Source organism: Patella vulgata, chromosome 5 (assembly GCF_932274485.2).
Source record: "Patella vulgata chromosome 5, xgPatVulg1.2, whole genome shotgun sequence".
Taxonomy (NCBI): domain Eukaryota; kingdom Metazoa; phylum Mollusca; class Gastropoda; family Patellidae; genus Patella; species Patella vulgata.
This window is the reverse complement of record NC_065883.2, coordinates 239,036-264,448: the sequence shown is the minus strand read 5'-3', so window position 1 is coordinate 264,448 and position 25,413 is coordinate 239,036. Positions and strand designations below refer to the sequence as shown.

Genomic DNA, 25,413 nt, shown 5'->3' with positions numbered 1-25,413 from the left:
TTAGCGACTTGAATTGCAAGATAAGTCAATCTGATTAAAACACAGATCTATTTTTCGTTTCATTTTTTCATACTTTTGATGGCCTACACTACATGAAGATCTGACCAATTGTAGTGGGAGGTCATGTCAGGGGCAATGAAAGTGGCTTTTGGCCCTATGACACTTGATTATCCAATCAGTGTTGATGTTTCAAGTGGGTATTTCACTTTGTCTTTGCTGAGAATGTTTACCAACAGTTTCATGCTCCGCATGCCAAGAACTGGCCACAACAGAGAATTTCATTACCTAATCCCTCAACCAGAACGCGGGTTACTTAACACCTTTTCCAGATCTGTGTTTTAATCAGATTGCAAGATAAGTTTAATGATGGATAAATTGGAATTACTGATATATTTTGAACTGAAATTGACAAACTATTGAAATTAAAATAAAATATTTATACACGTTATAAAATAAAACCAAATTGACTAGAAATAAAATATGACTGTAAGCAGGAATAAAATAAAAAAACAAACAAGGAGATGAGATGACGTGTAATATACACAAGCAGCATGATAAAATTGTCTAATTAAAACCATATTATATTGTTCTATTATATTTCTGATCGTACGAAATAAATCCATCTAAAAGCCTGTTCAAAGCGCAATTAAAGAATTTTTATATACACATTAAACAGAGAGTCTAATTCTCAGAGTATTCAACTGTGATTTAAATACAGGCAAAGCTTTAGTCTTGTGGAAAATCATCCAGTAATTCAGAAGCAACTAGACTGAAACTTCTGTGACCATTGAACTAAACATAATGAAAATGGTTTTAATTAGACAGATACGAACGTATTATTGTTATAGAGAAATATCACTTGTATGGTATCTTACCATCATTCAACTTTGATTTTTCTAAACAAAGCAAAAGTAAACAAAATCTACTGTAAGCAGGGTGCAAAAATATTTTAGAATGCTGCATGAATAAATAATTATTTTTAATTATAATTTTATGGAATATTTTTAATGGAGGGTAGGCAGGTTACAAATAATGAAGCACCTGTCCAGTCCAATATACAGTCCAGGTTTCCAGGTTATGGCGCCTGTCCAGTCAGAAATGGATTATTAAAGGAGTTAATTATTAATTGTCATCAATTCTCATTAATTATTACTCGAAGCAACCAATTGAACTACTAACCATTCCCCCTGTTTCCACTATGTAAGCTTATCAATAAAACCATTCCCCCTGTTTCCACTATGTAAGCTTATCAATAAAACCATTCCCCCTGATTCTAACAATGATCCATGACCATTTGTTAAATAAAATAGGTTACAGAAACAAGGATGACAGCGAATTAGATGTTTTGATCTTCATGAAGCCTCAAATCCAATAGAACTGTATAACAGGGGTGTGGGCTAAAAAAACTAAAACTTTGATGGTCAGTAAACAAAAATTTGTGAGATGTTTTTTGCCTAATACATCTAAAGCCGAGATGTTGGATTTCAGGTAATTGGACTATACCGTAACCTTGGAGATATTCAAATTAGACTGAGGTAATTGCACTATACCGGAACCTTGGAGATATTTAAATTAGACTGAGGTAATTGCACTATACCGTAACCTTGGAGATATTCAAATTAGACTGAGGTAATTGCGCTACTGAAACCTTAGAGATATTAAAATAACACTAGACTCGACAAACATCTTTATAAATTCTCTGAACATAAAGACAACACAGGGGAGTTGATGGGAAACAAATAGGAGGCATTACTAATGGTTATAAAATTCTTAAACCGATAAACCTAAAGGGGGATTCACCTAAAACCTCAAGCGGGATTCACTAATAGGAAATTATTACACGTATTCTTAAAAAAAAAAGAGGACAAAAACAAAATTTGGATATTAGGAAATAAACTAAATAAACTGTGCTGCACAAGCTAGCTTCAAGATAAACAGATTTTTCTTCATGTAGATTTTCAATTATTTTTTCAATCAAAAATATATTCCTAAAGTGGCTAAAGCCTAAATATCCAATCAAAAATAGACTCCTAAAGACTAAATCCATTTTTGGATAAGGCATATAAGTTATACTCTTCTATTCTATAATAGCAATTAGTCAATAAATTTGCGTTAAACATGCATTATGCAAGAGTAAAATCTGCTTATTACAAGTCTTTCTTAGGCCTGAAATGTTATCTAAATTATCAATTAGACATATAATAAACTCTCAATGTCAAGGCTAGCCTTCGATGTTGGCTGGATTAGATTCCTATATGCCGCTAACGGCAATTGATAATTAAATCAATAAAAGTGGATAATCGAGACTATGCTGTTTATATTAATGATTTTAGTAATGATGACCAAGACTATGCAAAAATTTCACCCGCTTCTTTCTCGGCTCATAGTGGATCAACTTGACTGAGTTTTTCAGCAAATTACCTTTACACTATCTAGTTTTTAACTATTATAGCGAGAACTGCCATCTCTTTATTTTATCTCCCATAATGTATCTTTAAATGATTTTTCGTCTATGACGAACAACATGAATTTATATGATCGGAAATGTTAGTAAAAAAACAACATGGATCTCCTATAAAATTTGTTTTAATAATATTTCTTTTCAGTTTGGAAATTCAATTATCAAGAACATTATGAGTCTCCCATTTCAATAATACATCTTTGGATATGGATAAATCTGTTATCAAGTTTTGTTTTTCATGTCCAGTAGAAATAAATAAATGAAGAGAAATATGATTTGATTTATGGGTGGACTGATTGATATCTTACCAACTGATAGATTATCTCCCCTTCCACCAAATGCAATAGAATTAACGCTGAAATACAACAATAAATAAATATCAACTTAGAGTAACAAAGCATGATTTGTATTTGTCGGAAAATTTAAAAATTCTCCCAACATAATCCATGCTAATATGTACAAACTAACTGATTATTTAACAGTTTAATTAAAAAAAGAAACAGATCCAAAATAACACTAGACATGAGCCTTTGATCACAAGCATGACTTGTTTAGAAATGAAAAGGGGTTTACGTCCTACTGTTCTGCTCCGAACTGGGCTAATGAAGACGGGCGTACGCCATACAGTGTGCTATGAGGAAAATTTTGCCCGACAGCTGTACCATGGCCTACTCTTATATTGAATTCTAATTGTCAAAGGATCTTTTACGTGCAAGGCAATGTGTACGGAGGACCTCAGTTTTTTGTCCCATACGAAGGACTACCATACAAAAGTGACAGTTATCTTACGAGCCAGCTGATCGCATTCCACCAGTGAATCCTCGTCTTCCCATACTCTGTGTATCATGTTCATTGAAACTCTGTGTTGGTCGTGATCGGGAAGTATTGTTATTCACGTTTATATCTGATCCAGATCGACGTAACTGTACATTCGGGCCGACGTCTAGTGTAGCAGACTGTTTACGATTTAACTGCGGGGCGTCCGAATCATTTTGGGCATTAATCATGTGGCCATTATCTGTTGACATGGTTGGTATCTGAGACTGAATAAAAAATATTCATTGTTTTACCGGCATTTATTAACTGAATAAAATAACACATGACCCAATTATATGGAATAAAAGTTACCTAGAAGTTTATTTCTGGTGACATTTTTACAAGGGCTTCTCTCCTCTCGCCTTGGCTCGATAAAGACAAGAGAACCCTTGTCGAAACGTCACCAGAAATAAACTTTTAAGTAACTTGTAATCCATATAATTGGGTCACGTGTTAAAAAAATATTCCTAATATTGAAGAGGTTGGTTAACTTGAAGAAAGTTCCTGTATAATTTATAAAATCATGCATATCCACCAGAAACTTGAAAAGTAATAGTTGTTTTAAATTTTTACGCTAAACAAATCATTGAAGATGTACGTTATACTCTCTAGAAGGAGCAGGAAATATTTGTCAGTTTTTAAATCTAAAGTGAAAACACGGTTATATTGTATATATCATCAACAACCCAAAATGGTAAAATTTTCTGGCGTCTATGTTATTTCTGAGTCAACTGAATAGTTAAGCAATGAATAAAATGGGGGTTTAATGTCTTACTGTTCTGCTCCTAACCTGGGCTAATGAAGACGGGCATACGCCATACAGTGTGCTAAGAGTTAAATTAAACCTAGACATCAGTTGAATTCCACCTATCAAGGGATCTTTTACGTGCATGCTAACATGTACACAGGACCTCAACTAGATACTATTCCCTGCCCAAGCCCTCTGTCCAGCTACATTGATGAGGGCATGCCGGAAAATCACGAGATTGAACCCTGGTTAGAGAGCTACGGACTCCCTTGCGTAATGAAATATTGTTAATATTATTTATTTATTATCATTTCACACCACTACGTCAAATGAATGAATGAAATGAGGTTTAACATGAAAGATAAAGTGTTTAAATGAACCATGATGACAAACCTGTTTTTGAGGAGTTTGTTCCATTGATGAATCAAATACCTCACTATTTGATGTAACATCAAATGATATGTCTTTATTCTAATGAAAAAAAATAATATACACATCTACATGAAATAAAAAAAACTAAAGTTAAAAATAAACACTACACTACAAGATCATATCAATGATACAGAAACAGAGCCTTCACTTCACGGCCAATTCTTAACAAATCTTCTTTACCACAGATGTCATGATATCTTTGCCAAAGAATAAGACAATTTCTAGCATAAACCCATTTTTGAAAAAATATTTTTAGGTATTTTTACACATAAAAGTTAAAATTTATCTATAGTTTTATGACAAGTCTTGTTGGTCAAGACTGGAAAATAATACTGAAGTGAGAACTCTGTACAGAAAGAAATAGATACACAATAAAAATAGTCAAAAACATTACTTAAAATAAATCTAGTGTGCTACCATGTCAAGTGATAAAATATAAAGACTGAAAAAAGAAAATGGATTAAAAAAAAAATGAGATTAATGCAAAACAAAATACTATTTCCAAAAACCTGTATGATTGGGTATTGTCTGAAGGGGATGAAAAAAGAGGTAAATCATGCACGTAATATTTCCATGCTTGACAGAATTTAAACCATAATAATATATCATACTAATCTAACTAGGATACTGTAACACATCAAATTAATGCTTTAAAAATTAATGCTTTGTTAATAATACATCATGAAATTATTACTTCATGAAATTATTACCAGTAATTGGTGACAGGTCTCACCTAAAGCAATAATTTCTAGCTCACATTAATTTGTTGTTTTACGGTATCATACTACCTACACACAAACTACAATAATCCAATCTATCAATACAAGTTCTACACACAAACTACAATAATCAAATCAATACAACCACTTACTACCATATCTTTAGATATCACCGAACATCGTAACTGTATTTTACCAGATTTAGCTCGATCCAATGAAAACCACTCTGATGTTCCCTGTAAAATATACAAGTAAAATGTTATGACCCTAGGTGGAAACAGATATAAATATCTATCATAGTAGTCTGTTATTATTAGAGTTTTACAAAAAAAAAGTATGGAACAGTATTGTCTTACTATTATTCTGTTTTTAAATTTTGCTTATATCTCATAGGAGCTAGTTTTTGGATAGCCCTGGGGCCGGTTGCTTAAAGCTCCGTTAACTGTTAATGACTTATTAACATACTGGCCCCTGATCACTTAGATTCATCATGATATTTGATTCAAATCAACAATAGATTGAATCCATACCATCATAAAGATATAAAATAATCAGTTTCTAACTTCATCCATTGTCAAGAATTAGCCAATTTTATCAGAGTTACGTTTGATGAGTGTTTAATAAGGCTAGATAAAATGTCCTTTCTGTCTAATATTAATTTAAATTTACGTCAAGAGGATTGTATTATTATCTGATTTAAATGTTTTATGGATGTCATCTTGACAGAGAAACAACCAAAGTTCATATCTAAATCATGAATTGTGAACTGCTCGATGTCTGGTGGATAAGCACCCTATAGTTATTAGAATCATATACACTAGTATCAGTCTATATACCGCACATTTTTTTACCAAATATTTTAATTTCTAAAAGGAGTGCACCAAGGATCTTAATCGACTGTTTTTTGTCGGATTAAGCTTATGATGTTCAATCAAGCTGATTGGTAAAACGATGAACCGGCCACTAGATATCATAAATCAATCTACTTTCGGCTAAATTACAATGGGTTAATTATTACTCGTTGATTAAGAAACCCATCAAAGAGTCAATCATTGCAATAATACCTTCGGCTTCAATCCTTATAGGCTTATTTTGTAAATAAACAATTTAGTTGAGGTAATCATTCCAAGTAAAAGAACGTATATAATCCAACGTCGGTTCAAAATTTCTATCTAACACAATGCTGAAGTACTTGAACACTCAGTGCACCCAATGCATGTTTAACAATGTTTTCTCGTGATGACAACGAAGTCTGAAGTTGAAGAAATAACTGCATTCGGCTACATAAGATACAATAACCAACAGCTTTATAATATCAAATTTAGTTATAGAGACTAATAAACTGGTAAGTATCGAGTTTTATCATCGTAAAATATCAAATTAGTAGCTAGGTATTAAACTCCATTTAAATTTTGATTTTGATATTTCCAAAAGACTATAAATAGACAGAAATATTTTGAATTTTATAAAGCGTGAAATAAAATTAAACATATTTTACCTTCAGTGAAAGTTCCTTCAACTTGTCGAGTTCTACAAATAATTTCCCCATAAAATCTTTACCCAGTATATCCTTGTCATATACATCCTGTAATTAAAACATTACAATACATTGAGAAGGGGAGACAACTCTAAACTATACACTTACCAACAACAAACAGATCTGAACCGTAAACAAGAAGACTCAGTGATCAACATTCTACGTCCTTGAAATTAATAAAACTACATCAAATTTATTTCCATGGAAATATAAAAAATATTAAATTCTCCTCCCTTGCAGTGCACTGTAACTATAGAATTAAAAATCTTTGTATATTTGTTTCAAAATAACCAAATTATGTAAAATTACTGTAGACCATTAAATCTCCATCTAGAACATGTCCATGGTTTTCAGCTAGCTTCGTCAAGTTACGGCCATGAACGGTTCAGTTCGGTCACAAATGATCTGTCCTTAAGATATGAAGAGAACGAGAAAATGGCAATTTGTCCATGTATGGTCCAAGCACCACAGGGTAAAAATACAGAGCAAATTAAAGATACATTATGGGAGATTAGATAACGAGTTGGCAGTTCTCACTATAATAGTTAACCAGCGGCTGCCAGGCAGGATACGCCCACATTTTCGAGAGATGGATAGAAAACAAGCTAAAACGAAAGTGATTTTTCCTACAATCAAGGGCCATAATTCAGGAAATTACAATTCAATATGCGCAAATATCGAAAGAAACCAAGATCTTTGAGTTATAAACTTACATTTCAAGTTTCAACTAAATCGGATAAAAATTGTGACCTCTATAGGGTCCACAACCTTGATATACCATATTTTTATGCAATTTGAGAACGAGGGGCGGCCATTTTGTCTGTCAGTTTTGGGCTGATTTTCACGAAATTCGAACTCAGTCGTCCTTAGGGTGTAACGCTGATATAATAATACGTTTTTTTAAATCGGATAAAAATTATGACCTCTATAGGGTCCACAAGCCAAAAAACGCGATTTTGCGTACAATCAGGGGCCATAATTCATGAAGTTACGGTCCGATATGCGTGAATATCGAAAGGAACCAAGATCTTTGGGTTATAAACTTACATTTCAAGTTTCAACAAAATCGAATAAAAATTGTAACCTCTGATATACCATATTTTTACGCTATTTGAGAACGAAGGGCGGCCATTTTATCTGTCAGTTTTTGGTCGATTTTCACGCAATTCGAACTCAGTCGTCCTTAGGGTGTATCGGTGATATAATAATATGATTTTTTAAAGCTAAAAATGTGATTTTTCGTACAATCAGGGGCCATAATTCAGGAAGTTACGGTCCGATATGCGCGAATATCGAAAGGAACTGAGATCTTTGGGTTATAAACTTACATGTCAAGTTTCAACAAAATCGAATAAAAATTGTGACCTCTATAGGGTCCACAACCTTGATATACCATATTTTTACGCTATTTGAGAACGAACGGTTTTTTAAATCGGATAAAAATTATGACCTCTATAGGGTCCACGTTTTTGGGTACAATCAGGGGCCTTAATTCATGAATTTACGGTCCGATATGCGCGAATATCGAAAGGAACCAAGATCTTTGTGTTATAAAATTACATTTCAAGTTTCAACAAAATCGGATAAAAATTGTGACCTCTATAGGGTCCACAACCTTGATATACCATATTTTTACGCTATTTGAGAACGAACGGTGGCCATTTTGTCTGTCAGTTTTGGGCCGATTTTCACGAAATTCGAACTCAACCGTCCTTAGGGTTTAACGGTGATATATTAATACGTTTTTTTAAATCGGATAAAAATTATGACCTCTATAGGGTCCACAAGCCAAAAATCGCATCTTTACATACAATCATGGGGCCATAATTCAGGAAGTTACGGTCTGATATGCGAGAATATCGACATGAACCAAGATCTTTGGGTTATAAACTTACATTTCAAGTTTCAACAAAATCGGATAAAAATTGTGACCTCTACAGTGTTCACAAGCCAAAAACATGATTTTTCGTACATGAAGTTACAGTCCGATAGATGCCAATATCGAAAGGAACTGAGATCTTAGGGTGATAAACCTATATTTCAAGTTTCATTGAAATCGGATAAAAATTGTGACCTGTAGACTGTTCACAAACAATTGTGGACGGACGGACAGGGGCGACGACAATATACGTCCACATGATGTAAAGGCAACTTGCTGAAAATTTCAGTCAAATTGATCCACTATGAACCAAGAACTAAGCGGATGAAAGTTCCGCTTAGCCTCGATCATCATTACTGAAGTCGATAAGACAAAACTAATAGTCTTGATTATCCATTTAATCGTTAATCACGAAGGAAAGTTTTGCAGCAAATGGGACTGTAATCCAACAAATATCGCAGGCAAGCCTTGACATCGAGAGCTGATTATGGTCTGGATAAGTTAATTAATGCCTAATTAATAGTTTTTATAACATTTCAGGCCTAAAGAAAGACCTACAATAGGCCGATTTTGCTCTTGCATAATGTATGTTTAAGAATCTGTCCGACTATTTCAAAATATAAAAACATGCACTTACAATTTCCATTTCCGAATTTTCTGTTGGATATTCTAAAGTGACTGTTTCATTCCATTTAGGAAATAATGTCTTCTTCTTGACACCAGTTGTAAAAACTTTCTTCTTGTCCAACAAAACAACACAAAATGGATCACTGAATCCTGAAAAATAATACAAATATTGTTAGGGTGAAATTATAAAAGAAAATAAATCTTGTTAGGTTCAAATAAAAAAAAAAAAATCTAGTTATTTCAAAATACAAGACCACATAGTTATATGGATAAACTTTACTAAAATATTTAGGCAACATTGCGAAGAATAAGAATAAATATATAAGTAGCTGTTTACCATAAGTTACTAAATATATACGGAAGTTATCATGATTAAAATATACTATCAGTTGAAATAAGTTTACTTTCACTTGATCACTATCACCACAGGGACTTATTTATGAAAATATTAAGAATACAGCTGTTTCATTGGCCAAGCCTTTAAATCACTGATTTTAACTACCAATAAAAAGGTTTAATTCTATAAAATATTAAATTCAGGTACTATCTGACAAATCAAGCCAGATAATCCGTCTGTGTTGGTCAAGGATACACAACCATATCAATTTATCTGACTACTCATTGCTTTATTGGATAAAGACGTGTTGCATCGGGGAGGCTGAATTGTTCAACACATGTGCTGTGGATCTCAAGGCCTGTTATTATTAGAAATCACTGGTTTGCTGCCTAGCCTGTACGTGGTTTGTATAGATGATCACTCACAAGGCTTGTTAACTGTTCAAATTACCAGTTTGATGCCTAGCCTGTACATGGCTTGTATAGATGATCATTCACAAGGCTTGTTATTATTACAAGATGCCTAGCCTGTACATGACTTGTATAGATGATCACAAGGCCTGGTTGGATGATCACAAGGCCTGGTTGGATACTAAGCTTGTAACGTTACCCTCGTCTAACCTTGTAGGGGTTTTCAGTCTAACCTTGTAGGGGTTTTCATTATAGTCTCGGATGTTTAGTACTAAAATGAAATTTAATAAATTTGAAACTCAAGTTGAAACAATCCATGCAAATAAGCATGCAGCTATTCTGGTTTGTTTAATATTATCTAATCACATCACAAATTTATAACCACGGCACTGAAACCACCTAAAATCTCTGATTACCTACAAGGAATATCAGTCTGGCATAATTCCATTCAATATTTACAAATACAAATGAAAATTTCACAACATTCGGTCTCAAATAAATGAAATGAAATGGAGTTGAACGTCCTACTGTTCTGCTTCGACTGGGCTAACGAAGACGGGCATACGCCATACAGTGTGCTGTGAGGGAAATTTTGCCCTGACAGCGACACTACGGCCTACTCTTATATCAAATTCCAACTGCCAAGATATCTTTTATGTGCAAACCAATGTGTACATGAAACCTTGTTTTTTTGTCCCATCCGAAAAACCATACATTGCCCCTTGCCAGGCCCTCTTCCTGCATAACTGTCCTGGTCTCAAATAATATAGACGATATACAGTGGCGGCGCCAGCCGTCGGTGATTGGAGGGGCAAAGCTGGGGCAAAGTCCAAGGTTAAGGGGGCAAAGGCTTGAGCTTCAACTAGGGGTAGGGGGCATCCCCCAGAAAATTTTGAAAAACAGGTTGTCGGAAATGCAGCCTGGCAGTATTTCAGGCACTGATCGATGAGGTAAAGTGTCAAACGAACGGACTTGCGAATCACGACGAAACCCACTCATGAGCGTCAAAGTAGGGAGTCCTCCCCCAGAAAATTTTGAAAAATAGACTGCCGGAAATGCTTTCTTACAGTATTATATCAGGCACCGATCGTCGAGATAAATAGATCTGCCAGGATACCTTTCGTCGCCTGATCACTAGTTTAACCAACTAGAGAACAAAATGTCAAATGAACGGACTTGCGAACCTCAACGAATTCCCCTTGTGAGCGCCAAAGTAGCGAGTCCATTGGGGACCTCGCCAAGAAAATTTTGAAAAATAGACTGTCGGAAATGCTCTACAACATGCAAGTTTATGACTGAGTGGGGATGTGGGATTTATTCACCGTAGAAGGTATTGATTACCGAAACGTTTCACAAATACTTTTTTTTTATTTTCTAAAATTATTGGGGGGGCAAACAGAGGGCAGACCAGATTAATGGGGGGGCAAATACCCCCCCTTGCCCCCCCCTGGCGCCGCCACTGACGATATATAGGATATAGTCAAAACAAGACAGTGCTACCACCTGTGATTTTCGTTTAAATATTTTGATGGGCCTCTTTTTAATCAGACTGAATCCAAACCATGAAAATACTTCCTTTAATTAAGGATGCATTATGCAAGAGCTAAAGCTGCCTATTGCAAATCTTTATTTTCGCCTCAAATATTATTTAAACTATTAATTAAACATTTATTCACATGACAAACCCATAATCAACTCTCTAGATCATTGGATGATTGTGATTTTCAACGGATTGAAACACGATCATCATTCAATGATTTAATTCAAAAATGGATAATCAAGACTTTGTTCATTATCGTAACCACAGAAGCAATTTAAATCATGACTATGCTATGCTTCGAACAGTTATAAATTCACTCAGAATTAGATAATTTTCAATAAATTCCCTTTTCATTTTCTATTTTTAAACTATTATAGCGAAAACTGTCAGATGTTTTTTCTAAATTTTACATAATGCCTCTTTAAAAGTTAAACAATCAATTTGTGTACATCTCAGTGCCAAAGTATAGAGAGAGAGAGAAATTCGGTTTAACGTCCACTCGACACAAACTAGGTCATTTTGGGACTAACACATGGTTCAATTTTATTTCAATAATTTGCTTGCGCGTAGGAGTCTTTAGCAGTGGGAGGAAACCGGAGGACCCGCAGAAAACCCACAAGGTTGGACAGGCGATACTCTGTGCTAAAGAAGATATTGTCTGACAAATGAAATGACGAGCAGTGGCTTTAAAGGCCCTATATTCCCAATAAATCACCGCAAAAAGGTCAGACCACACAATAAAAAACAAACAACGATCCCACCAAAAAGTAATTTCAGTCCATAAAATATAAATATTAATCAATCGTAATGTAAGTTATAATAATTTAAAATTCTCAACACATATCATGCTAATTACCTTCGCCGAGTACTATATAAACAAAAAAACAATTATATAATATTATTATCATATTGTTGTATTTCCCCTGATATTATTGTCATGGTAATCTATCATTTATATAATCCATTGTCAAGGTAATCTAAATTTATTGTACATTTGTATAAAACTGTATGACTGATGTATATTTATCTATTTACATAAATAAATAAAAAATATGTCCTGGTAAAAAAATTAACCATTTTACTTCATTATATCTGCCCTCTATAGACGTCATCAGATGTTAATAATGTATGTACTTATTTAAATATACATTAAAATATCTGAAGATGCTGGAGAAACAGTCAGTAGACATCCAGTTTATCATTTCCTGTATAGCAGAATGAACAAGTTAAAGTCGTTGATTTTTTTAACTGGAAGTAATTTTTACTTATTTATGTATAAATTCATCTTGCTGTCAACCTTTTGTGACAAGAGAAGTTAATCTTCTGTGATTTGATGTCAATATAAAATGTTGAATTGATATTAATTGAAGTATTATTCTATTATACATAGTGATGAGGCATAGTGTTGATTTATATATTAAACATGCATTATGCAAGAGCAAAATCTGCTTATTACAAGTCTTTCTTTAGGCCTGAAATGTTATCTAAATTATCAATTAGACATTAATTAACTTATCCAGACCATAATAAACTCTCGATGTCAAGGCTAGCCTTCGATGTTGGCTGGATTAGATTCCTATAGGCCGCTAATGGCCGTTGATAATTAATAATTAAATAAAAAAAAGTGGATAATCGAGACTATGCTGTTTATATTAATGATTTTAGTAATGATGACTGAGACTATGCAAAAATTTCACCCGCTTCTTTCTCGGCTCATAGTGGATCAATTTGACTGAAATTTTCAGCAAATTACCTTTACACTATCTAGTTTTTAACTATTATAGCGAGCACTGCCATCTCTTTATCTTATCTCCCACAATGTATCTTTATCTGTTGCATAATGTATATTTAAGTGTTTTATATGTGCTACAATCGCTTGTCTCTCTGTGTAAAATGTGGTATGTTTGTGTATTTTATTATTTTTCGATTTTACAAATTGTGTTTGTAAAGCACCACTGAGCAACACTTGTGTTGGATATACGGCGCTATATAAATGATAAATTATTATTATTAAAATTATTAATTATTATTCTTGCTACAAGGTAGGAGCTAAACCTATCTGATTTAGATAAAAATAAAGTATTGAATTCGATTGTTCTTGTGTGAAACCCTTTCCATTTTATTTATATTTCAATGATTACTGGTGTATGAATCTCTTCTTTGTTGAGTTCTCGTTGAGTTCTCGTTATTCTGGTATCTATTTAAAGAATTTAAAATAATACAAGTAAATAAACCTATAAAATAATATATGTAAATAATACAAGTAAATACGACCTACCATTTCTATCCATTGACACTAAATCTTTTCCTTGAAGAATAGTTAACTCTACAATTGTCTTTCCTGAAAAAATGAAAAATAGGAATTCTTCAGGAAAACAATTTGTTAACATACAGTGAAACTTGAAATATAAAACTTTTTTCTGTGAAATGTGTGGAAATCCACAGACGTTAAGTGGTCCATGCTTTCTATCCAACAATTAGACATCATTAAATCTAACGTAACTTTCAATTAAAGAGATTTATTTTACAGGTGAAAGAGATTTATTTTACAGGTGAAAGAGATAATCTATACTAATATCCTAACCCTAACCCTAGATTTATTTTACAGGTGAAAGAAATAATCTATACTAATATTTGTGACTGTCATTTGTTAGTCTGTCTGTTCAGGGTTCAGGGTTGTCCTGAGGCTGAAACTTGGTGTATAGGGGTAGCTTGGAACAGGGAGTAACATAAACCAGGTGGTGATGGCCTACCACTTTCAGTTTTGGAGTGATACAACTTTCGGTTCATGACTAGACCCGTGTTACACTGGGTCAACCGTTAGTTGTAATACTTCTTGTTTATGACTATACCTCTAGTAATTCTATAAAGTTATCAAACCACACAAAAATACTGCTAGTCATTCTATCCTTTATGTTACGCCGACAAAAATATTTGAACATAGTACTATATGGACTTGGAACAGAGTACGACATCGTTGCTGCCCACCATCTTGGAATTGTGATATCATATTAAAAATTGAGGTCTGCCAAATGATGTGCAGTTGTACAAGGAACAAGGATACTAGGTTTCGTGTTGATTGTACTTAAATTGGAGGAGCATTTGCATGTTCACACAGCATCACCCGCTAGAAGAACAAGATGAGTAATGCTTCGAGACCAGTTCCAGGTAAAAAAACCACTATATTAATTACTAGTAGGATACCCAGCTTCACCTGGGACCCAAATTTGCCTGGGGCACAAATTTGGTGATCTAAAAGATTCACAGGGTCATGCTCGTTAAATTGATATAAATATATGGTGGTGAATTGTAATGAAGCGTGAGGGGGGAACATCTTTGATTTTATTTAAATACATACAGATGTCTGTATGAGATACAATACCTTCAAGGTAGGTGTCCATATAACGGGCATGACTTGGTGCTTTCAATGGTCCCTAAATAAAATATAACAAACAATATATACATATTTAAATACAAACATTTATACAATGTTTACAAAACCACGAAATACCACCACACAACATGCAGGTACCACATGGGAAATAAAGGTATTCTCTGATGCAATGGTACGTATCAGGCATTTAAAACTATATTTGTTACTAGTTTAATAACTGTTCTTAGTTATCTGTCATCTAGCACAGCTAACAAATGTTATTTAATTTAATATTCAAATCATTTTTATGCATTTCATAGCCTTATATAGTATTATAAAGCTTTTTTTTTATTTTAAATCTCTTATAAATTATATATCACAGCATTGGTTTTGTTTTTTTTCCTTTTTAATTAAAATATTTTAAGAATAAATTATATTCAGTTTTCATAATTTTTTCATTTCAATTAAAATATTTTTATACATTATTTTTAAAAGAATTAGACTCAAGAATAAAGTTTTTAAAAGACACAAAATTCAAAATAAAATTAATGAGTGTATACATGACATACCTTCATTTAATTTATTTTTTTCATTTCAATTTAAATATTTTAAGAATAATTATTTTTAAAGAATCAGAATTTGAGTTAAATATTCATACAGATAGGATTGAAAAAAGAAACTACGAATGTTTGACTGTTCAATAGATTTATATAAATGGGAACTAGAGATAATGGAATTAAATCTTAGAAAAAGAGTACACACAGACGAAACTATTATTATTGAAATTATGTTAATTAATCTAATAGAAGTTCATATCCCAACTACTTGTGATAAAAGTGAAAAAATATTTTTTTTTCTGATCAGATTTTTTGTAATTAGAAAAATGTCCACAACAGCTAAGTTGTCCGAGTAATTTATATGCGTTGTTGTATTTTTATTCCATCTGATTAAAACACAGATCCTATTTCGTTTCGTTTTTTATAGTTCAAAAATTTGTTGGATTCTGTTTAATACACTAGGATCTAGAAGAGTTGTTATCACCGACATGTTCAGAATGATGTGAGGGATTAGCCAATGAAACGGTCTGTTACGGCGAGTTTTAGGCGTGTTTTGCACGGAACAGTGGGTAATCCACTAGTAACATCAATGCTGATCGGTTAATCAAATGTCTGATGTCATAGGGTCAGGTCTTCATGTAGTAGAGGCCATCGTAAGTATAAAAAAACGAAAGAAAATATAGATCTGTATTATAATCAGATTGTATCTTTATTCTTTTGTAGGTAATGGGAGCATTTTACAAGACCTCAAAATCTCATCAAGATTAGCAAGTCATGTCGTAGCGTTGACTTTTATCATACAAAATTAATACGTATTGGTAATCAGATGATAAATTTAATTTTGGGAAATCGTTAAAAAACAATGAGAGACAGATAAATGGGGTTTGACGTTCAATCAACGCAAACTGGGTTATTTTGGGACTAACATATGGTTCAATTTTATTTCAATAATTCGCTTGTGCATGCGATTCTTTAGCAGTGGGAGAAAACCGGAGGACCCAGAGAAAACCCACAAGGTTGGACAGGTGATCCAACTCCTTGTCACATTAAAGCAGGGAATCAAAACCACTCAGCCACCAAACACTCCTTGAAAATCAATACGCTTCATGAACATAAATATGGCGTCAATTTAGCTTCCATAAGCGCCCAAAAGAATTTTACAAAATTGATCAAGGGCCATACCTCTAAGAGTAATTATCAGAAAACACTGAAAATCAATAGTCGTCTTCGTCTCATGAACAAACATATTGTGTATAAATTTCTGGTAACAACTTTAGCCTCTAGAAGCTTCCACAAGAATTTTACAATTGATAAAGGGCCATAACTCTAACAGCAATTACTGGAAAATGCTGCAAATCAATAGGAGACTTCATCTCAAGAACATAAACACTTTGTATAAATTTCTGGTGATAAATTGAGCCTCAAGAGCGTCCACAATCAATTGTGGGCGACGGACTGACCAATGGACAGCATTATGAAATTGAACCTCTAGAGAGTCCACAACCAATTGTGGACGACGGACTGACCGATGGACAGAGGTGAAAATATATTACAATATAAAAATATTACATTTGAAATTCAACTACGTGTGATAATCGTGAAATAAGTTTCTATCCAATCAGCTGTAACGTAATTAATAAAATACCAAACCAATATTAGTTACTAACTTTCCTAACAATTTTTAAAAATAGGGTTTAAATAATATTTTTATTTTGAGCAAGACATATGAGTATATATTATACTAATTTGAAAACAAGCCAAAGCTTTTATAAATTCATCTAAAATATCTTTAATAACATGAAGCACATCTAAAAAAAACTAAAAACTAAAAACTAAACGCTCTCCCCAATAAAATTCAATCTAATTGTGAATTGACAAACTTTGCTAAACCAGTCACCAAATATCCACTAATAGTGTTATAAAGATCTAAAACAAGGCTAGTTGAAATATAAAAACACTGTTATTGTCATTTTTAAACGATGTCATTGTTTATTTAGAATTTCTTCATCTTAGATCTAAAACTAAAGATTTGAGATATAAAAAGATAGTGTAAATTTAAATAGTGAATAGGGACACAGATTGTTATGATTGCTCCATGCCAAATTTTCTCTGATTTAACTGCAATAAATATTAGTTTGGACAAAATAACATCCATTATTCAGAATACAACACAAGAAATGTTTGTAGCTGAAATGTATTGAAGGGAATGGAAGCTTATTGACTTAACCCCAAAAATTTCCAACACGTAAAATTTTAAAACAGAATCCCTGGGCCATTGGCTGTTCTTGTATACACAATGACTGAATGGAAAATATCTCAATCCACCAGTTAAAGCTGACAGTTGTCATTTGAGGGAATCTGAATGCGTTGCAAACTAAAATATTGTGAAAAGAAATGGGGTTTAACGACTTACTTTTCACACCAACTGGGATAATGAAGAGACGGAGATATACCATGTAGTGTGCAATGAGGGAAATATAGCCCGGACAGCGGCACTATGGCCTACTCTTATATCGAATTCTAAATGACATGGGTTCTTTTACATGCACGACAATGTGAAGGTTACTTTTCCATTTTTTTTCTCCCCAAAAACGGTAAAGTGAAATCTGTTTGACCTTGCATATACAATCGATGCTATTCTATTATCCAGACCAATATTTATTACAGTTAAAATAGAGAGCGAGTTTGTTCTGGAGTAATCAAGACTACAAAACACATGAAGGAGAAGAACTGTTTTATACTAGATTATATTTTGTTACCTTCATACAATATTTCACCTAATAGGGACACAAAACAACAACAATATTTACATCAGAATAAAAAAGATTTTTTTTTAAAAAAAAGATAGATTTTCCATTCCATTGCATTCCGCTATTCTACCATGCAAAAAGAAGCTACAACCATCAATAAAAGATAGGGTGAAACTAAACGAAAATAAAATCTCGATTTTACTGATACCTCACTCCCAGGGAATGACTGAGGTTTTCCATACACGGCACTCTATGATAACAAAATTATTGGATGAAATGACTTAACTAGAATATGATGCTATACAAAATAAACCTTTCATGCAAACCACCATTCATAACAATCATTAATACAAACAAATATTACATTACAAGTCCCAACTGTACTCGACTAATTTTGGCCACATGTGTTGCCATGAAAGCATTGTTCTACCGATATTCTGATATCATTAAAGGGACAATAACACTCTTGCTGGGTTGACAGCTCCAGAAAATAAAAAATAGCCTTATTTTAAGTACTAGATGTGTTAGTGTCCTACCTGTTGTGTAAATTATCCATTAAATCCTATTTTACTTATCCAAAGGGTTCAAAAATATTTTTAAATCCAAGTCACATTTGAAAAGCTTTACGTCAGGCTTTTCAAATCATTTAGTTGAATTTTTCCAATTTTTTAAATTAGGTGTGTTAAGATGAAATTTGTATAATCAATTAATTGGAATATTGTAAAATAGTACAATTTGTTGATCAGAATAAAGATTGGGACATATTATTCAGTTACAACAAGAGTGGTATTGAGCCTTTAATTTATAAAAATCTATCATTGATTCACAGACCATAGTCCCTGTGACTAGATCCCTTAAAATAATCTAATAAATTTAAAACATCTAATTGTAAAATTATATTCTACTGTTGGTGACCCTCCCTCGGTACCTGCTGTAAAAAAAGTAATAAAATTAGTGTGCTGGTATATTTCATCATGCTTCATGCTATAAATAAACTTGTACAATACATATAAAACTATATAGACATTGACTTGTACAATATACATAGACTTGTACAATACATATAAAACTATATAGACATTATATACTATAATCGTTACTACTTGTAATTACTGTGTTCACTGTCAGAAAGTTGGCACAATTTAAAAACTTACAGACCATTTATATGGAATACAACCACAAATTTTAACATCTGTGTTTGAAAATGATAAGAGAAAACTTATGAAAACATTGGGATACATTTATAGCCAGTTATTGGATTCCATATTAAAAACTTACTTTCCATTTATATGGAATACAATCACAAAGTTTTAACATCTGTGTTTCAAAATGATAAGAGAAAACTTATGAGAACATTGTGCTGTATTTATAGCCAGTTATTGCATTCCATATAAATGTTGTTTGTAAGGTGCTCAATTGCTCAATACCACACAAGGAGTATACAATTTGTTAGTGATCAACAGTCCTGGGGCCTATTTCACAAAATTTTAACTAAGATAAAATCCAAATTTTAGTAATTTGATTGGATAATATTAGGTTGATTTTAGTGCTTAGCCAATCAAAATTGAAGTATCTACTAAAATTTGGATTTTATCTTTAGTAAAGATTTCGAGAAACGGGGCCCTAGTGTTTACAGGTTCCACTCTGTGTTCACATTAACTTCACAACTTGTGAAGTGGTGTTCACCAATACAACAACCATTAACGATTACAGCAAAAGTGATCCATATTGTTCAGTGGTTAACATGATGGGGGGTGGGGGGGGGGGGGGTCATAATTGAACACAATAACACTATCATTTTCATGCAAAAGTTTGATATATTCCAGCAGTGTTCAGACAATCACTGAAATATTTCATGCTTATCATTTATTTATATTATATAAATTTATGCAAAATTTTTTGAGTTGTCCAGTAAGCCTATTTGATGTTGTAATATCTTTTCTGCACCACATCATATGTTCTAAATTATCGTTTGGGTAAATAATAAATATGATATGGAATTACCATGAAATAATATAGATATATACATATAATAACGACCATTATAAATTATTGAATTAAATATATAGCTATAACATCGTATGTATTGAATTATATGATATGAGGGTTACAGTATAATGGTAAATAGATAGCTTTTACAAGATGACATTTTTACAACACATAGAGTATCTACACTGAGGCTTGGGGTTGACTGAGAGTTGCCTATATATTATACTGGAAGGCTTCACTATAACACTGCTGTTGGGGTCAACTGAAAGTACCCTATATATCATACTAAAGGGCTTCACAATAACACTGTCAGGTCCACTCTTAGTTCTCAATATAATGAAGCACTCGGACTATTAGGCTGAATATTGGGGTTGACTGAGAGTTCCCAATATAATGAAGCGCTCGGACTACGAGGCTGAATATTGGGGTTGACTGAGAGTTCCCAATATAATGAAGCACTTGACTATTAGGCTGAATATTGGGGTTGACTGAGAGTTCCCAATATAATGAAGCGCTCGGACTACGAGGCTGAATATTGGGGTTGACTGAGAGTTCCCAATATAATGAAGCACTTGACTATTAGGCGGAATATTGGGGTTGACTGGGATTTCTCAATATAATGAAGCACTTGACTATTAGGCTGAATATTGGGGTTGACTGAGAGTTCCCAATATAATGAAGCACTTGACTATTAGGCTGAATATTGGGGTTGACTGAGAGTTCCCAATATAATGAAGCGCTCAGACTACGAGGCTGAATATTGGGGTTGACTGAGAGTTGCCAATATATTGTATTTAAGGGCTTGACTATAACTACTATAATATATATATACATTATATTGACACGCTTGACTATAACAGTAAGATCCACTGAAAAACCTGCGCTATAATATATATATATCATATTGAAGGGGTTCACTATAATGGCACTAACCTTGTATTAAAATATGTTTGATATATTGAAATGTTAATAGAGATGAGTGGTATTATAAGTTTTATTTAGAACTAACTGATAAATACATGCATAATATTGAATCTTTATAAAAAAATAAACCATGACATAAAAAGCAGGATTTAATAACATAAATTATACAGGTCTGTAGACACTTGTCCGAGGCCAGGGGAATGTTAGAGGGGAGGAAGGGAGATCAAAGGTCTGTAGACACTTGTCAGGGGCCTGGGGAACGTTACAGGAGAGGGAGGGAGATCAGGGATGCACATGTTCATTCCCACCCAATAGCATTCAAAATATAAAAAAATCAAGATACTCAAAATTGTCAGGGGTTTCGACAACTTAACCCTAACCCTACTCCCCTTGGCCCCCTACCTGGGCAATATTCTGAAATCTGTGCCCCCCCCCACCAATCTAATATAGGTGTCTACTGACCTGAATTATAAGAATTAGTAGCCTGCTGATTGGTCAGAATTATTAAGGATCCGTTAGCTATGGTTTTCATAAACTATCAAAGCATAATCTGAAGGACTGATAGCTCACCATAATATTCTAACAAGTGGGTTATAGCATTTAATTATTATCCCTCCCCACTACCAACAAACCTAAATTTAATTATCATCCCCACTACCAACAAACCTATATTTAATTATCATCTCTCCCTACTACCAACAAACCTATATTTCTCATTTTGCTTTAACATAGCAGAATGTTGTTTCAATTATATTTTTGATTTTTGTGCCTTGGGTAATTTTTACAGCAGACAATTGTTTCAAGTTGCTTTCAAAGGCCAGCGACTCTTGTCAACTCTGCTTGCTCATCATTGTAATCAACATATAAACTCATTTCTACTACTATGAGCTGGGGGTTGATGCCCGCTTTCACCTAAGGCAATGTCACAGACCAGTGTTTCTGAAGAAATTTGCCAAAAAAGGCCAAAGGTGACTGTGAGGCCAAATTCCTGTAAGAGGCGAAAAGGGAGGGAGCATAAGGGAGATCGCTAGGTACTCATTTACAAGCAGTTATTTTACTCGCTCATCAAGATTATAAACTGACTGTTTTGGATTTTATTTATAGAGGGACTTGTTAAATGTAGAGTTTTCAGCATGCGTAAATGAATATAAATTATCATTAAGGGTTTAAGAAGAAAATGTGAGGGTTGCTGTCAAAAATCTTAGGTTAACTGCCTATGACATGTATGCCCTGTTGTCTGTTATCATTTCTAGCAGATATTAATAAGCTAGTCATGTACATTAAATGTAGCTGTTTTTGGCATGCGTAAATTATTACTATCGTTATTATTAAGGGCTAAAAAAGACAATGTGGGGTCATACGCTCTGTTGTCTGTTACGACTTCTAGCGGACATTAGCCATTTGTATACAAGTTAGATAAGCAGAAGTGAGAAGCGAAGTAAATATATTTAAATCTGTGAATATGTTATTATTATAACTACTATGATATATCAAACTACCATGACAGATGAATGTAATATATACTAGTACCTGAAGCTAATAAAAATAATAATCAACATTTAAATGAAAATAAACTAAAGAATGATATAATGATATAACTTTCTTAGTGAGAAGATGAATTTGGAGATAGGAAATTAAACTTGTATGAATAGTGTGATCAAATGTTCTACGTACTGTTTAAACAAGAACGTGTATATTCTAATCATTTCCTCAACTAATAATTAACAGTAATTAAAGGCCGTGAACATCATCCCAAACAATAGAACATAGTCAATCAATATAAACCAGCTTCACCAATTATATTCAGTGAAATATTTAGTATGACTGTATCTAAGACAATTTTGTTTTCTTAATCATAAGTTAAGTAATCAATTGTATACATTTTTAGCATGGATTAAAAATACATTATGCAAGAACTAAAACTTTCCTATTGCAGTTCTTTCTTTAGGCCTGAAATATTATCTAAATTATTAATTAGACATTAATTAACTAATCCAGACCTTAATCAACTCTCTATGGCAACGCTAGCCTGCGATATTTACTGTATAAGGACTAGCGATATTTACTGGATAAGGACTAGCGATATTTACTGGATACCATTTCTCCAACATTAAATCTATTAGAACAGTTCAGCGGTGGTTGAAATTATTTCACACAAATTGTCAAACCTTCAAAGGCTAATATCTTCGCTCGCAATAGAGTAATTTGAATGAAAGTTTCAAATTATTCATTTTACATTATCTATTTTCGAACTATTGTAGCCAGAATGGCTAGCTCTTTATCTAAATCTTACATAATGTATCTTTAAACCATTAAAAAACAGATTGAAAGAAGCCATTTGAATAGCAGCCATTACATGAATCATCTTGTTTAACAGTATGTTAGACCATGGAAGTATTTTTATCCTTGTGTTTATAGCTGGGAGTGAAATCATGCTAAATATTTATTTCTCTGTGCACAATTTAAGTATTTTAATTAAAGTTAAATGTTTTATATTTCTGTATCAGCTGTACAGTGGGCTGCCCAAATTACAACTGTCAAGGGTATTTTATGTACACTGGAACTCAGTTTTTCATCCCATCCGAATAACCAGATGCTATTTCTGTATCAGCTGTACAGTGGGCTATGAGGAAAGTTTTACCCAAATTCCAACTGTCGGGGGTTATGTTATGTGCAAGAATAATTTACTCTGGACCTTAGTTTATCATCCCATCCAAATAACTAGATACTATTTCTTGTCATGCCCTATAACCTGCACCATTGACATGGGGGAAACATGCTGACCAACACCAGGGTTCTCCTGGTCAGCTGTGAGCCAACACCTTACCAACTAAGCCACCGTGGCTCCCCATTTCAATTCACGTCAATTATCTATGATTCAACGAATCCCAAGATGGGGTATAATTATAGATAATTTCATGAATTCAAGTACAGACATTAAAAACTTCAATAATGGAATAGATAAAGATGGGGAGATTACTTACTGACGTAGCAGGTGACATGAGATCTTCGCGATATAAATAATCGTTGTTATTACTACTAATACTGTCTAAGAAGGCTCGATATTTTTCTGAAAAAAAATTCAGTTAAAAGTTTAATAGATGCAGGAATTATGTGTTTAAACTAATCGAATTCCAACTGTGTGTACACTGGTGGATTTTACTTTCCCATGCCATGCCGGTGCTGCCCCCGACAAGTGGAAACAGGGCTTTAAAATACTGCTGGGTATTGCCACTGCTGTCAGGGATAATCAACAGTGACAGGCGACTTATTGAAGCGACAATAAAACATAAATACGCAAATCGTGAGACAGTGAATCGCGATTCATTAATGCAACGATGTATCGTGTCTGCTCTACGTTAAAAAATACCCAAATTCTTCCCCTTTAACAACGGGATTCAATCATGAAAATTCTAGTCAATAGTCCTGTGCTCTTACCACTCGACTACTGTTGTTCACAATATTTCAGTATGACGACATAATATAAAGAGGTACAATTGGTTCTATTACTTGACTGGGGTTTAACATCCACTTGACACATACTAGTTCACTTCAGGGGGGTTCATTAGTCCACTGATATCTATTATTAGGGTTAGGGTTAGGTTTATTGATACCCATATTTATAGCATTTCTTATAGCGACCGTCTAGTGCACCTGCGGACTAGGGAACTCCTCTCCTTCTGGGATAACATACGGATCACATAGGATTGGTAAGCGGTGGGAGAAAACCCACAAGGTTGGACAGGCAACACTACTCCTTGTCACACACAAGCTGGGAATCGAAACCATGCCAGTTGACTCAATCACAGACCGTATGCTACAACGCACACGCTAACCATTCGGCCATCCAACCCCCACTTAGTTATTATAGACAAAGTGTATGGCTTTACGTCAACTTGGCACAAACTAGGAAACCAGGGAAAACCCATGAGGTTTGACATGCGACCCTACTCCTTGTCATGTACAAGTGGGGGAATTGAAACCCTGCCAGTCGACTCACTGACAGACCTTATGATCTAAAGCGCACATGTTCCCCCGTCTTACCTGATCTACCAACAGAAGGAACTGGTCTAAATATAACAGATATAGTTATCTCCCCACATGATCTATCCTGTACGTAACCCTTCTTCGGATCATTATATCCTAATGTTAGATTCTTCTTTATAACCCAACTCTCATCCTATAATAAAACAATTATAATTAATAACACAATACTCATACTGCAACATATTATATAATCCTAATAAAACAATTATAATTAATAACACACTCTCATTCTATAACAAAACAACCATTATAATTTATAACACAACT

General features: G+C 33.5%; 1 protein-coding gene across 5 annotated transcripts in view; it reads right to left on the bottom strand.

The window, feature by feature from the left end:
• LOC126821662 (uncharacterized) overlaps positions 1 to 25,413 on the bottom strand; it is a 68,269-nt gene that overhangs the window by 13,378 nt on the left and 29,478 nt on the right. The window contains exons 14-25 of one of the 5 annotated variants that reach the window (XM_050550129.2): positions 25,144 to 25,279; positions 24,084 to 24,169; positions 18,395 to 18,436; positions 14,889 to 14,940; positions 13,785 to 13,847; positions 9,230 to 9,369; positions 6,675 to 6,761; positions 5,329 to 5,412; positions 4,419 to 4,496; positions 3,251 to 3,504; positions 2,770 to 2,816; positions 876 to 896 (exon numbers count right to left, since the gene is read on the bottom strand). In XM_050550129.2, the coding sequence (XP_050406086.1) occupies positions 876 to 896; positions 2,770 to 2,816; positions 3,251 to 3,504; positions 4,419 to 4,496; positions 5,329 to 5,412; positions 6,675 to 6,761; positions 9,230 to 9,369; positions 13,785 to 13,847; positions 14,889 to 14,940; positions 18,395 to 18,436; positions 24,084 to 24,169; positions 25,144 to 25,279 (1,090 nt within the window). Of the gene's footprint in view, positions 1 to 875; positions 897 to 2,769; positions 2,817 to 3,250; positions 3,505 to 4,418; positions 4,497 to 5,328; positions 5,413 to 6,674; positions 6,762 to 9,229; positions 9,370 to 13,784; positions 13,848 to 14,888; positions 15,132 to 18,394; positions 18,437 to 24,083; positions 24,170 to 25,143; positions 25,280 to 25,413 lie in introns of those variants that run through there. The other 4 variants (XM_056101382.1, XM_056101384.1, XM_056101383.1 and 1 more) reach the window with 4 other exon arrangements.